Below are 16,802 nucleotides of genomic sequence, written 5' to 3'. Positions count from 1 at the left end.
TAAGTTTTGCATATAGTCACATTCATATGCCATTCAAAACCCAGCACTCTTAAACTGAGGCCCTATTACAGGCTTTCTTTTACAGCTCCATCAGAGAAAGAAGATGAGGGCTGGAATATTAATATACAGTTCACATGTGCTGCAGCTACATATTTTCTCAATCTGCCTAAAATAAATGATTTTATTCATGAATATCTTGCATGTGAACTGAAGTGTGAATTTTATCTGTTAAATAAGCATAAAGACATTGACTGAAATGAGTTTGGAAAAAAATGTCCTTAAAGTAAGAAGAGGAATCATAAGGAAAGATTGTCAGTACACTAAAAAAATTCGAAAAAGTAAATTCACTTAGAAATTGCTAATAAATTTCACAATTACAAGGAAACGGCAAGCAAAATTATAAAAAGTTAAATGATTTATTTATAGTAGAATAACTGAAATAGCATTTTCCTGTAAAACGAACTCCAAAAATCAGTCTTTTATTTACAACTTTGATTTACAACTGTGATGTGCAGTATGTTTGTTAAAGATCCTGCTCCATTTTTGCGAAAAATATAGCTGTTAGAGAAAATCTGTCCTTGACCCCAAGTACTTACCCCAGATAGCACTTTAAAGTTCAACTTAAAAACTGCCTCAGCAAATTAATCATTTATTTTAGAAATCCAGACCTGTGTTATGTGTCACCTTGAGCCTGTTCAAAAGAATCTTACAGACCACCAAGCCATCGAAAACATCATTTTTAGAGACAAGTACTTTTTTTTATAGCCTTTAAAAGTGGTGCACTTAATTTGAACACTTTCATTTGTCCACAAAAATGTCACAAAGTGACTTTGCTGTGCAAACTGCCTTCTTGTCATTGATTCAGATGCATAATTGCTTCACGGATCGTGAGGAGAATAAAGCTTCCTGTATAATGTGGGCAGATAAGGGCATCATCACAGAGATAACAGCTTGCTGAAAACCACAACAGTGCGCTCGTACGCTCTTGTCTGCACGCTCTCCTCTCTGTTGGGAAGACTGCTGAGTGGGTAATAAGATTGTGTTTCAGCATCTCTCCTACCCCCCCACCTCCGTCCATCCTTATATAACACTAGTTTACAATAATAAGCGGACCGTTAAAATTATTCATACTTAAAGAACGCAACAATTATACAAAGACCACCATTTATGCTCCACTGTGGTGCCGTTTTTCCTGCCACCCTTGCCCAGGAATGTGTTACACATAAGAGACGTGGGCCACTGGAAAGTGGTGTTTATAAAAATCTAGTGGGGTTAAGAGTAAATGCAGATGTGACCATAGTACCGGAGGCCCAGCTTATATAACTCTTACTGGAAGTTGATGAAAACTAACGGTGTATTATTTCCTAGCAGGGTGTTGTCACGTTCGAATTAAGGACAGGAAGCAGTTGCAAGTAAATTACGTTTATTAGAGAAGTATAGCCAGGCTGGGTTGATGGTGGGTGACGCAGGGACCTCGATGGCAGCACAGACTGGTGAGGAGGTGATTGAGTGCGCAGGTGGGTGATGGTGAGGGATCCGTATGGTGACTGGTAATTCCAAATAGCGACCGAACAGGAACAAGACACAAATGTAGCTGAGCAGATGGAACACAGACAAGAATCACGGAGGACCTCAAACAACGATCTGACAAACAAGAGAGGTTAAGTAGGCTGGTGGGATGAGCTGCAGCTGCCACATGAAACAATCAACACGACGAATCAACATGAAACAATCAACATGACGTAACATGAGACGAGCAGGAAACGATGCATTCATGAACCGTGACAGTACCCCTCCTCCTAAAGACGCCTCCTGGCGTCCCCAGACTCCCTTACCTGTCGATTGTAATCATCGATAAGAGAGTGATTCAGGATGTCTCTAGCAGGCACCCAACTGGGCGGGTATGGCACCGGGGCAGGTGGATTAATCGGAGAATGAAATACAGGCTTTATTTTAGATAGATGAAAGGCGGGATGAATTCTCCTGTACGCTGGAGGAAGTTTAAGGCGGACTGCCACCGGACTAATGATCTTGGTGACAGTGAACGGGCCAATAAATTTGGGAGCCAGTTTATTAGAGACGGAACTGAGAGGAATGTTCTTGGTAGAAAGCCACACTTTTTGACCCTCGACGTATACGGGAGGCCTAGACCGGTGGCGGTCGGCTTTAGCCTTGGTGCGCGCCCCCACTTGGAGTAGAGTCTCGCGGGCTCTAGTCCAAGTACGGTGACACCTCTGGACAAAGGCGTGAACGGAGGGGACCGCGACTTCGGATTCCAGACTGGGAAAAATTGGTGGTTGGTATCCTACACTACACTCAAACGGAGATAGGCCCGTAGCTGATATTGGTAATGTATTGTGGGCGTACTCCACCATTGACAGTTGATGGCTCCATGAGGAAGGATTCTTGGAGACCAAACATCGCAACACCCTTTCCAAATCTTGGTTGGCTCTCTCAGTTTGACCATTGCTCTGGGGATGAAACCCTGATGACAGGCTTACAGTCGCTCCCAGTAATCTACAAAATTTGGACACAAATTGGGGTCCACGTCTATTGGGAGGCCATGTAAATGAAAGACGTGATCTACGACGGTCAATGCTGTCTCCTTGGCTGAGGGTAATTTGGGCAAGGGAATAAAGTGGGCCGCCTTCGAGAACCGGTCCACCACGGTCAAAACTACGGTGTTGCCCTGGGAGGGCGGTATTAAAATCTAGTGTGATATGGGACCAGGGTCTCGAAGGGACCGGCAGCGGTTGAAGTAACCCATCAGGGGGTCGATTGGAAGTTTTACCAGTGGCGCAAACTGAGCAAGCCAAAACAAAACTGTGAATGTCGCGAGCCCTAAGTTGCCACCAGAATCGTTGCTTGACCAAAAATTTAGTACGGTTAACTCCTGGATGACAAGCCACATTAGAGCAATGCCCCCACTGAATGACATTGGACCGTAATCCCTCCGGCACAAATAATCGATTTGGTGGGCACCTGGGCGGAGGCGTTACCCCTTCTAAGGCCATCTTGACCTTCGATTTGACCTACCATGTGAGTGTGGAGACCACTAATGTCTCAGGTAAAATACACTCGGGAGTAGACGGGCGTTCGGAACGGTCAAAAATGCGCAACCTAGAATCGGGTTTGATGTTCTTGGAACCCAGGGGGTACGAGAGAGTAAAATCAAAACGTCCGAAAAAAAGTGCCCACCGAGCCTGCCTGGAGTTCAACCTTTTGGCAGTACTAATGTATTCTAAATTCTGGTGGTTGGTCCATACTATAAAAGGAACCCCCGAGCCTTCTAACCAGTGGCGCCATTCCTCCAATGCCATCTTGACTGCCAACAATTCTCGGTTACCAAAATCATAATTGCGTTCGGCAGGGGATAATCGATATGAAAAAAAACGCGCACGGGTGCATCTTGTCGTCTGAGGGAGAACGTTGGGATAACACCGCACCTACCCCCACCTCCGACACGTCGACCTCCACCACAAACTGACGTGATGGATCGGGGTGATTAGGATAGGGGCTGAAACGAAGCAACTCTTCAGTTTGGCAAACACAGCCTCGGCTGTGTCTGACCACCTGAACGTAGTTTTGGGGGAGGTCAAGGCGGTCAGAGGTGCGGCTAGTTGACTGAAGTTGCGAATAAAACGCAGGTAGAAGTTGGCGGACCCCAGAAACCTCTGTAGGGCCTTACGGGAATCTGGACTTGGCCACTCTACCACAGCCTTAACCTTCTCAGGGATCCATGCGTATACCCTCAGTCGACACGATATACCCAAGAAACGGAACAGACTGTGCATGAAAAGCGCATTTCTCCGCCTTGACAAAGCCCAAAGGGCATGACCAAGTATTCAAAGTGCCCCCAGGGGGTGTTAAAAGCGGTCTTCCATTCATCCCCATCCCTGATACGGACCAAATGATAAGCATTATGTAAGTCCAATTTCGTGAAGATCGACACTCCCTGCAACCTCACGAAGGCTGAAGACATCAACGGCAAAGGGTAAGTATTCTTTACCGTGATGTTGTTCAGTCCCCGGTAATCAATACAAGGTCGCAGTGATCCGTCTTTCTTCCCCACAAAAAAGAACCCCACCCCCGCTGGAGAAGAGGAAGGGCGGATGAACTTCGAAGCTAGAGAATCAGAAATATATTTCTCCATAGCCTCCCTTTCTGGGACAGAAAGTGAATATAATTTGCCTTTAGGCGGAGACTTACCTGACATTAAATCTATGGCACAGTCATAGGGACGATGCGGAGGGAGAGAAGCAGCACGAGACTTACTGAACACTTCCTTCAGGTGGAGGTACTCCGCGGGCACGTTAGACAAATCCACTGCTTCCTCCTGAAACACAGACATAGAAACAGACGGACAAGCAGACACTAGACAAGACTCATGCCACTTGTTACTCCAGGCCAGGATGGAATGCCATTGCCAGTCTATTTTGGGGTTGTGACGGAGGAGCCAGGGATGACCAAGTACTATGGGTGCAAGGGGAGAGTCAATGAGATGATTTCTGAGTGGTTGCCTGATGTGATGAGGGTAATGTTTTCAGTGATGTGTGAGATGACTTGCAGTCTCTGTCCATTGAGGGCGTGAACCGTGATCTGGTGAGTGAGAGGTCTGAGGAGAATTTGAAGTCTGCGTGCGAGTGCATAGTCCAGAAGTGATTGACAGTCGTGAAGTCGTGCAGAACATCTTACTCTTACCGGGAGGAGCGTAGATGATGATAAGGTCTTCTTGGCTGAGATCCCACCCGATAGTAGCCTCATACTTACTACCGGGCTTGGCCATTTACCGGACAGATGTAGGCGTGATGACCGGTCCCCCCGCAGTAGAGGCACAGACCCAGGGACCTCCGCCTCTCCTTCTCCTCCCGGGAAAGCCGAGCTCGCCCTATCTGCATGAGCTCGTGATTGTAGGAGGGGCTGGCCGTGTCCCCGCCGCTGACTCGAACATCCGTATGGGCTCTCGGTGTGGGACTGGGTAGGTTACGTTGTTCTACTCGTGTTAGTCGTGCATCTACCCTCAGTGCCAGCTCAATGAGCCCATTGAGTGAGGTCGGAAGGTCCAGGGCGTAGATCTCCCTCTGGACGAGGTCAGCCAGCCCATGCAGGAACATGTCCCACTGCGACTCCTTGTTCCATTGACACTCCACCGCCAGGGTGCGGAATTTGATAGAAAAGTCTGAAACTGATCTCTCTCCTTGACGTAATTCGGCTAGCTTCCTAGCCGCCTCTCTCCCGGCGACGGCTCGATCAAAGACCCGCTTCATCTCAGCAGAGAGAGTGTCTGGAACGAGGCACAGCATGGATCACACCGCCGTTCCCCATTATGCCGCCCCTTCCAGTGAGCAGTGTCAATACGAACGCCACCTTGGCTTGTTCGTTGGAGAAGGTCCTGGGTTGAAGAGAGAAGTGCATATTGCATCGTGTTAAGAAAGCTCTACAGAAATTCGGCTCACCCGAGTAGGTTTCCGGAATAGGAAGGCATGGTTCCAGCTGGGAGGGGGTCTCCGATGGTGTGGGAGGAACGGGCGGTGTGAGCGGCGCAGTGGGGGCACGCAGAAGCTGTAATTGCTGGGTGAGCTCGGACACCTGCGCCACCAAAATCTGAACAGCGCGACCAGTGTTGTTAAGATTCCGTTCCTGGGAGTCCATCCTTCGAGCACTGGTGCTGAGGAACTCTTCCAACGCCGATGATGGGTTATTTGCTGCCCAGGAAGCAGTTGCAAGTAAATGATGTTTGTTAGAGAAGTATTGCCAGGCTGGGTTGATGGTGGGTGATGCAGGGACCTCGATGGCAGCACAGACTGGTGAGGAGGTGATTGAGTGCGCAGGTGGGTGATGGTGAGGGATCCGTATGATGACTGGTAATTCCAAATAGCGAATGAACAGGAACAAGACACAAACGTAGCTGAGCAGATGGAACACAGACAAGAATCACGGAGGATCTCAAACAACGATCTGACAAACAAGAGACGAAAGACAGGGCATTAAGTAGGCTGGTGGAATGAGCTGCAGCCACATGAAACAATCAACATGACGTAACATGAGACGAGCAGGAAACGGTGCATTCATGAACCGTGACAGGTGTAGAAGACACAGTTGAAATTGGTAATCTACAGTTTGTGTTTAGCAGTTTCCTGTGCAGCAGTGGCTGGTGGGATTATGCAGGAAGAAGCTGTGCTGAGGTCAGTGGGGTTTTCCTGCATGGAGAACTGGCATTTCTGCATGTAATAGGGGAAACCGTGAGGGCCTCGCTCTTGCCAGCCTTACATCTTCATTTGCTGCAGCCCTTAACCGCAACCACATGACCAGGGTGGAACTGAAAACCCTGCCAGTGTGCGCCTGATCAGTAGTATTGACGTTGTACACAGCTGTATGCAGTTGCACAGATTGATGGTATTAAAAAGACACTTTTAGAAATTAGTAAAACAGACCTCATTACAACCTCCAGCAGAATTGATCTAAATATAATGGCTGTAGCTGTGGTGTGAAATGAAACTATCAAGAATGAAAATTGCTCTTGAGACTTAATGCAGCTCATAGTTTAATTTAAGTATCTACTTTGTGTCTAGAAGTCCTTTGGAAAAATAAATGTATAATTTGTTGACATACAGTAAGTGGATAGAGCTATACAATAAACAAGAATAAAATAGCTCAGATTAGTTCATTTTTTTAAATTCAATTTAACAATTATTTCAAATAATTCAGTTTCCAGCTGAAATGAACACTAGTGGCAGTAAAACACAACAACTTTTATTACTTTTGACACAAATTATGATTACACTTATTTTCACATGTTATGACCTTAGAACACTTTGACCATTTGAAAATTTGTAAACTTGTAAACATTTTCATCACATAACCAGCTCTATATGCATGGTTCTTTCAATGCTGTAAACTTGCTCTGTAGCTCACCTGGTAGAGCGAAGTATTTGTGCTCTCTAAGTGTCCCATGAGACACGACTCATGGTAAAAGAGCTCAAAGACTTGTAGAAGTAAGTTAAAATGACATGGTTGCTTCAGCTAATGTGTTTATCTTGTGTTTGCTATAGTTAACACAAGTTATTTTTAAATGTGACATGTTATTTCACCGGACATTTTATTTCCAAATTATACATAACAACCAACTTCATAAAATATAGCCAGATCCATGTTAATCTGTTTTGGACAAAACTGAACTCACTTTTAATGCCACTCACTGGATATTTCACTTTAAAAGTGTCATGAAAAAAGCAAGAAACAATATAATATCTTTTAGCAAAAAATATCACCAAACGCATATTTTTCCAATGAGCCTGGGTTGAAATAATTTCATTTTTAAAACTGGGAGAGTTCATATTAAAATCGCAGATTTTTGATTGCAGACATTGGTAAATGGCCAATCTCAGAACAGTTCGAGCCTTTGGTCTCAAAGTGCACTCTAGAAAAAGATATTAAAGAGATTCTACTGAGTTACTATGAGAGAACTGAAAGTCAAATTTAATTTCTTCCACATTTATTACCGGTACATGTAAAGATGTTCTCTGAAGAGTGAGTCATTCACGCTGGGAGATATTTTTCCCTTTTCTTTCGAACTCGTAGAGTAAATGACTAATATTTAACACGATATGATTTGATTCCAGGAAATTCCAGTGCATAAATTCTCACAGCACAAAAATAAATATGACACCGCCAGTAGTAGGGTGAATCGCATGAAACCTGTCCAAAATGTGTAGAATGTCTCGGTCATAATTCTATTTAGCTGTGAACAAAGAAAAAGAGAGCTTATTTTGGGACCCTTCTTTTTTTCATTTTCCAAACAATTTATTAATGCTATAGGAAAAAAGATTTTTTTCTTTATAATTGAGCATTTGTTATTTTTATTTTATTATTTCTCTTTTTCATTTTTATTACATACAGATTTTTATATTATGTTAAAATATTTTATATCATATTTTTAATACATTTATACAAATAATAATAAAAAATAATTACAAATTAGTATGAGAATAACCATTTAGAATAATGGAGTAAAACAAAACAAAACAAAAAGTAAAACAAATAAGAAAAAAATCTAATTTTTAAGTCAGTCTTGTTCATTTTTAGCCTTTTCTTTTCATCTTTTCCAGAGATTTATTTAAACAGTTTTTCTTCAAGCTGCACTTCCACTTTTTGGTCACAAGATGGCGTAATACCCAGCTGTGAGAGGCCCACAAAACAGGAAGTAAAACATTACACTAAGAATCACAATCTCAACTGTTTCAGCTCTATTTTTAGCATGTTTGTCTTTGAGTGCTCTCGCTCAAAGAGAGCCATTCTCATCTCGCTCTGCACCCCTCAGGCCACATACCGAAATAACGAAGATAAATGGTTATTGACATCAACAATTACATTTTCTCATTCATCTCATTCCACCACTTTAGTGTTGGGGAGGTGTGCCCGGGATCCAACATTACTGCTTATTAAACAAGCCTTCTGATGGAGCCTTGAGTTTACTTCCACTGAAGTGGCCCTAATGAGTGCTTGCCAAAATGTCATGAACCGTAAATTCTGACCACAGCCGCAGTAAACGACACACACGGCTAGATGGCAGATCAGCAGGTTTCCATGCCAAATGAATGTTAAACAACCAGAGGCCTGTTATTAGATATAATAGAGGTTACGGAGAAGAAACTCAAACCAACACGTTCATAATCACATCTGTACAAGCTGGGATCAAACCTAGCCCTTTAAAAAGGGGAAATAATTTGAAGTACTTTTTCTGCTTTCCTCCACAGGGCAAAGTAAACAGTGGATTAATCACAGAGACGGGCTGGGAGAGAGAATTTAAGGCTGCGTGTGTGTGTGGGAGAGAAAAAAACAGACATTGTTCCCTAAGCTTCACAGGACGTCTGAAAGGTTTTGTTGAGAAGTCGACCCTTGAACTAATCCAGATTCACACAGTTGAACAGAGACGGGAAGGAACGCCAAAGCAGGCCTTTTGTCATTCCTGGCCTTTAGACCTGAAATTACCTCTCTAACTCCCTTCAGTCTAAAGCCCATTAACGTTCAAAAGCCAGCTTTAATTATTAAATGCTCTAAATAATAAGCAACGAGAGCCGTGTTTTTGTAGTGTATGTCGTTTGTACAGACACATCCTCCCAGCAAAATATTTTATTGCTGGAATTGGTTCTGTGATGCGGCTGAAATGAAAGCCACATTCCTGGGTAGTGATTTACAGACTTTAAATTAGAGGCCTGAGCTCAAACGCTGCTCGATCTTTAGCCCAACATAAACACAGCACTTATTCTCTCAGCACAATGTGAAGTGATAAAGCATAAATAAGCCATGTGTGGAAAAAGAAACTACATCAACATGGTGGTTGTTCCAAAACAAAGCTTTAGAAAAAGCTTTTAAACTCCACATTACAAATACTCTTAACGGAAACTGAACGTGCAGAAGTACTGGACAAGCAGACTAAGGCTGATGATACATGGGGCAACTTTTTTGAGCAATGTTGCTTGGGGATTTTCCCATTGAGAATGGCTAACAAATTTCTATTTGGATACTTAAGATCTGTGTCTCACCTGGTTGCCCGTGGATGTCTACATTGTTCATATACCGTATTTTTCGGACTATAAGTCGTACCTGAGTATAGACGGTTTTAACGGCAACAACATAAACAAACGTTACTGCGCATGCGCACTTTTGTGGACCTAACTTAACTTCCGGTAGACTTCCAAATAGAATCAATAACCACAGCCAAGTCCCTCTAGAGTAGATATTTTTTGATAACAAAGAAAAAATGTGTGCTCCGTGGATCAGGCAGACTTAAAGTAAATGCAAATTCATTCTTTGCCAGCAGGTGATGTTTTAAAGCATAGACATAAAACGCGAGAAATAGAGGTTTCCCCAGTAACAGCTGTAAAAAAAACGGAGCTGCGCTCACACGCTGCTTTATCAGACATATAACATGCAAGTCTTCCTTCAGAAATAGTGATATAAAAACACCTGTGCCTCGTTTTGATATTTAAACATATAAATGTAAGGAATTATTATTAAATGTGCAGTACGAGCTCATGTTTATTCAACAAACTTTTTGGAAAATCGATCAGTTTTAAAATCGTGGCGAGTCTCCACAAATAAATAAATAAATGTATGGAAAACATCCCACATGACAACCACCTGAGCCCAACTTCAGTCTACTCATCCCCTTAACTTTAACTGCGTTTGTAGAAGGCACCGCAGCCAGACTGATATACACAACACAGACCGGAAGTTAACTTAGGTCCAGGTGCGTGCGCTCGATGAAACCGTCTATAAGTGGCATCAGTCCAAAAATACGTCATGATGAGGAAAAAAACATATAAGTCGCACTGGACTATAAATCGCATTTATTTAGAACCAATAACCAAGAGAAAACATTACCGTCTACAGCCACGAGAGGGCGCTCTATGTCTTCAGTGTAGACTACAGGAGCACTGAGCAGCATAGAGCGCCCTCTCGCGGCTGGAGACGGTCATGTTTTCTCTTGGTTCATTTCTCTTAGTTCATTTCTCTCGGTTCATGTCAAATTAATTTTGATAAATAAGTCGCACCTGACTATAAGTCGCAGGACCAGCCAAACTATGAAAAAAAGTGTCACTTATAGTCCGGAAAATACGGTAGTTGCATTGTGCATCATGAGCCTAACCTTCAGAAATGTCTAATACAAGTCAGTAAGTAACATGTTTAGTGCCTTCTTGTTTCTTGACTTAATTAGCTTTGTCGTCAGTGGCTGTGATCACTTTGTTTATATATTTCTGCAAAGTCCTGCTCCTCATAACTAAACATTAAATGTCAAATATCTTTTGATTGTTTTTAATTTTATATTATTTTTACAGTTGATAATACCAATTTTGCTACTACTGAACACATTTGAAAAAAAAATTCATATTCATATTAATAATTTAATTTTAATGTCTAATTCTTACTTCGTGTTCCTGTAGCTAACTTTACATAATGATTACAAAATTTGTGTAATTTTTAAAAAGTTTTTTATTTAATGAAAAATTAGCCTTATTAATTAAATTTACAAGCTATTTTTCCCTTGTGGGGCCTAAAATGGAGGAATTTTGTTTTTGTGCTGGTAGTGCTGACACCTTGCCTGGTTTAGGCCTGTCATGGATAAATAATGATGACAATAAAACCACCAGAAGGTGGCAGCAAATCCATGTTTTAATAAATTATTTATTGAATTATTGAAATCAAACAATTCGTTCAAAACGACTGATTCAAATTAAACGAGTCTTAATCTTAATGGAGTATTAAATCACTGGCTCACTCGATTCGTTCAAAATCGGGTTTATTCAAGGAACGAAACACTGTGTTGCTATGCACTGTTAATTAATAAAAGTAATATCACATTTGTGCATGCGCACGTGCTGATATTCAAAAAAAGTACATTGCTAGTGCAATGAATATAAAAACGTAAAAAAAAATATTTTATTGCTTGAAATATAAGGGCATTATAATTGTATTCTAGCAGGCTTCATCACGCAGTCAATGCTTTTGGACTCTAAAGAGTTTTTGCAGAGTCAGTGATTTGATAATGTCAGCTCTACTATCGTCTCTCAATCCTTCACAGTCACACATACAGCACAATAACAATGTCGGGAATGTCTTTAAATTATAATCAAGGAACAATCATACCTTTTCTGTTGTCTTCTTTTTAAAGAACTTTTTAAAGAAGTTGCGCTTAAATCATTTTCCCCTTGAAAAATTACTTACTTCTGCTTGTGAGCTGCTTGTTACAGTACAGATTTCTAATTGGCCAATCGCTGTTATTTAGTTTGTGAATTATCATAAGTAGAGAATTTCAACATTTCATTTGCATGATAAGTTTTACATAATACATTATTCATCTAAAGGGGATGGTAAGGGGGGATGGTGGTTTTACCAAGGGGATGCTTTTGTCATTTTTTCAACTAGTGGGATGCCATCCACCCGTATCCCCCCTCAATTCGAGCCCTGAATATACTGTATGCACAATAGCAGCCATTAGCTAGTCAGACAGCCTCTGGTATCAAATCGATAGAATGAGTGATACGGTTTGATTTTTTTTTATATGCCATTTTTGTAAGTACCTCAGAGCATTATCTTCACTGAGAAACATTTTTGCTGATAATATGCTGGTTGAAACTGCCGCGTTTGTCTCATTAAAGAAAGTACACAATGGAATCTTAGTAGGGCAAATGAGCCTCTAAATCGACATACAAATTGAGATGATAAACTAATTAGATCAATCAGGGCTTTGATTAGGTTTTGTCAACTTTCACAACCACAATGTCATACCACAGCTCCTTTGAACTATGTAAATACAGCCAAATGGTGTAAATACTGATAAACAGCTATTTATAAATAGACGTGGATCAATGATTGGCATTTCTAAAAACCCAAATTGTTATCATCTGACATTCAAGAGAATGTGCAGCTGTGATATTGTTAGATTATGAGGTGCTCATGCTAATGATTCCAGGGATAATAAATGCATAATTCTATTGTTTACTACAGCTGCAGTCTCTAATGAAGCTCCGATCTCTCAGGGGACAAAAACAGCTGATGCAATGCTCCCTGGGAAAAAGCCTTCCTTCAAAGCCAGATCATTAAACTTCAATTACAGGGCTTGCATTAAAATCTGTCATACTGGCTAGAGGTTCAAGGATGAGTTCTGTGAAGCGTGACTTGTTTGAATTTAGAGCAAACAGTAATTCTAGAGGGGGATCTAAAAATCGATAATCAAGTACTGTGCTAGAAATCCCACAATGCAACGGCTATGTTTGGAATAGCATACTAACATCCTATTCTTACTATTGCAAAATACATTTTCAGCATGCATGTATCAAGTATGCCAAATTTGTATTTACAATAAATTTTACCATTTAAAAATGCATGATTATAATAAAAATGACAAAAATTATAAAAATAATAACATTAAAAATTGGGTGCCTTTTGCTATATTAAATATGCAAGATGATACTGCTTTTTGTTTTTCATTGCATAATGCATTCAAATCGGAGGCAGTATGCAGTATTTAATGTGTGGTATTCAGTAACTAGAAAGTTGCCATTCCAAGCCAATAAATGCACCCATCAGAGGTTTTTTATATTGCAAGATAATATTTGTACATGGTACAGCAAATATTATTCAAACATTATGCAAATCTGCATGCATCCTGAATTTGTTAGTTCTGCAGCAGCGAGCGCAGTGAAGAACTGTCTGTGGATTTTTTTCCTCTCTTTTTTTTAAGGGACAGTAGAAATTCACACAGCAATAAAATAACCTCTGCAGCAAGGGTCTAAAGTTGCTCGACAAGGTTCATGGAATGCTGTTATCTGCAAAAGTATTCACGAGCAGAAAGTTTTTGGAACAAAGATCTCTCTCTGGGAAGAGGAGGATTAAATAAATAGTGATCAGTGCCACTGACCTATATCATTAAAAAGCAGAGGTGGGGTGGGGTGGGGGGAGTACTGGCTGGATTCCCGCAGCCTCTCTCAAGGTTATTGATGTCATAATTTATGACCTAATTTGTAATCTACATTTGTTTCTCTTCCTCCACAACATATATAGTAGCCAAAAGCTAATCAGATAATACAGCAAATATCATTAGGAGCAGTTGGAGAACACCCAGAAATGAAAATTCTGTGTATTCATGCACCCTTGTGCGGGTGTAACAAACATGGTTACAAATTTATTTCTGCTGTGGAACAAAAAGATGAATTTTAGAAAAATATCTCAGGTGCTCTTTTCCTTATAATGAAAGTGAATAATTAAATTAGAAATAAAGGTAGTCCATACCAGGACTATTATCGTTAACTAAAATATATTAAATAAAAATATAAAATTTTGGTTACTAAAATGAAGCTGAAATAAAATAAAATAGAATATAAATATCAGATGAAAAACTTTCAACAAAGAAATGTCACCTTGGAAACTAACTGAAATACATTTAAGATGAAACACTACAAATATTGACTGGAAATAAATAAAAACTAAAATTGACATAAAAACACTTTAAAATAGGGAACATATATCTACTATTAATTAAGAGTTTCCCCCTCAATAAACTCCTAATTGTATTGCTTATTAATAGTTAGTAAAGTAGTTGTTAAGTTTAGGTGTGGGGAATGGTTAAGAGATCTAAAATATGGTCATGCAGAATAAGGCATTAATATGTGCTTTATTAATAAACGGCCAGTATGCCAGTAATATGCATGCTAATAAGCAGCTACAGTAGTTAATAGTGAAAATTGGACCTTAAAATAGAGGGCCATAAAACGCATAACAAAATTACTAAAAGTTAAAAAATAAAATAAAAGTGAAAGTAAATAAAACCTAAGTAAAATATTAATAAAAACTATAATAGCATATAAATAACACTACAATAACACTGGTCCATACAACTCAAGCTCTAAATTTCAAGCCTTTTGTGGAATGGGCAAAAATGACTTTGCAATTTTCTGCTTGGCTGAAGCTTCATCAACCTTAATGGCAATTTTTGCAAAAGATTTTTTTTTTTTTTTGTCAATCATTAATTTATTTTATTTTGTAGTCGTCATTCAAGCCATCACATGATTTTATAAAAAAATATATATATTGTGAGTTTTTTTTTTTTTTTAGCATGGCCATCCAATTCCCATTCAGTTTTATTACATGGAAAAGAACAGCCAGTACATTCTTCGAAATTTCTCCTATTGTGCACCACAAAAGGAAGAAAGTCATACATGTTCTGAATGAGACAGGTGAGTAAACATTTATTCATTTATTATAGCATAGTTTTCCTTTAATAAAAAGAGCATGGCAGCAGTTAAAGCAATGCACCTCGTGATCAGAATGTATGTATATCTGTTCATCTTCATGACTTTGCAAGCTTTCTTCAACCGATAGAGTGCCTGCTTTCTAAGATGAGTAATTCCACACAAAGTCAGTTCAGTCGGCTGCCCTTCAAAGGTTTGGGAAGTACTTAACAGAAATCTTTAAGAACTTGGTTTTTCCCTGAGTTGGGAGGGAGAAAAAGAATAAACACACATACACACACACACAAGATCAAGGCATATTCGGCTTGCTTTGCAGAAGTGAGGTCACTCATAAAACTCAGACATCCCATCTGTGACCGGGTTGCACTTGGACTCCCAAGAAAAGCCACTTGAGTTGGGCTCCAAAAAGCAGCGCTCGTAGCCAAACAATAGGTAGCTCGTCCCGAGGCAGGAAACTGAAGACGAGCCGGGGCATAATGCTGTGCGTCATCGCAGCAGAAACAGCCTTTCACGTGCAAACGATGTACAGAATGGCTTCATTTGCTGGCCAAATTAATTCAATTAATTACTCTTGGTAACAGCTGCACAAGTGGACACATCAACACATCCCTGTCTGTTTCATCAAGGTTATAACATAGGATTTTGGCAGCCTATTATTCATTGGACAGATACATTATTGGTGGCTGCTGACTCAGCACTAAGTCTGACAGTGGAGAGCTGCCAAGAACACAATCCCTGCCAACTCCACCTGCCCCGGGCCCCCAATAAACCCCTCGATGAGCCAGCCGGAAGAGAGAGACATGTCACACAGACCTTAAAGTTCAAACTGAAAAGCTTTAAGAGCAAATACAATAACACTGTCTCCCCTGCCTCCAAACCTTTAAAAATAAGCACTAACCCATGGCAAAACTTGCCCTACTAGCATAATTTCAAACAGTATTTCACAAACACAGTTTCATATAGCACTTCTATACAGCATTAAAATATGAGTCATTTTATTCATTTATTACAGTAATAATAATTTATTTAAAATAAAATAATTTTATTTAATTAATAATTATCCCACTAAAGATATTTATAAAAAAATATAAATTGCTTATATATATATATATATAGTGATATATATATATATATATATATATATATATATATATATATATATATATATATAGTGTTAGTGATATCCTATTTAATGTTTGTTTGCATAAATGTGTCATGAAAGCATGCTTTGAATATTCTAAAAACAATAATTGGATGTTCTGAATCTACAGAAATCTGCTGAGCTTTCTTTGAGCTGTGCAGGCGCAGCTTTCACGTGGGGCTTCTAATAATATGGGGTGTAAAAAATCACCAGCAGGATCAGCGAATGTTTTTTAATGAGACTTAAAAAACATTCGTTTTTTAAGTCTCACAGACTTTTTAAACCTCACAGACTTTCACGGAACGATCTGCAGATTTACTCAGAATTTCGACATATCCCCTGCCTCCCGCCTGTTTTTTTATTAAACGTTTTGACTAAATATTTATTCAGCTACCAACACAAGTTTAATACTCAGGTTCCTTTAACACATTCAAATAGATTCCACAGAAATCTGCAGATGTTCTCTAAAATCAATCCTGGCTAATGAGGAAATGAGGACACAAACCTCTCGTAGTGTCTTCGTGTGCACGTGGCGGCGCTGGTGCTTCCCGGATTGCCGCCCAGTTCATCATATACATTTTTCCACTGTCGGCGCGCTGTGATCTGAAACGAGAATGGGAAGTTTATTATAAGCGACAAGGGCGTTCACGTAATGGATGTGTGCATGAAGCAGAAATGAAATGAACACTGATATTAGAATTCCACTATTCATGCATTCAACATTCATGTCCTTTCTTTATTGTCGAATTCTAAAAATAAAAGGATCACTTGATGCATTTTAAACAGATCCCGTAAGCTTTACTTATTAAATTTTACTTATGAAATGACACCGAGCGCATTATGTCCCACGAAAGGTCATAAGATTGAGTTATAAGATTGATCAGACTCTTAACTGAATAGGAAAAAAG

General features: G+C 40.0%; 1 protein-coding gene across 1 annotated transcript in view; it reads right to left on the bottom strand.

The window, feature by feature from the left end:
- Positions 1-16,802, bottom strand: part of LOC132121275 (AT-rich interactive domain-containing protein 5B-like) — a 125,808-nt gene that overhangs the window by 13,307 nt on the left and 95,699 nt on the right. The window contains exon 8 of the mRNA XM_059530524.1: positions 16,400-16,497. Within this exon, the coding sequence (XP_059386507.1) occupies positions 16,400-16,497 (98 nt within the window). The remainder of the gene's footprint in view (positions 1-16,399; positions 16,498-16,802) is intronic.

Source organism: Carassius carassius, chromosome 39 (assembly GCF_963082965.1).
Source record: "Carassius carassius chromosome 39, fCarCar2.1, whole genome shotgun sequence".
NCBI classification, from domain to species: Eukaryota; Metazoa; Chordata; class Actinopteri; order Cypriniformes; family Cyprinidae; genus Carassius; species Carassius carassius.
This window is presented reverse-complemented; position numbering and strand designations above follow the sequence as displayed.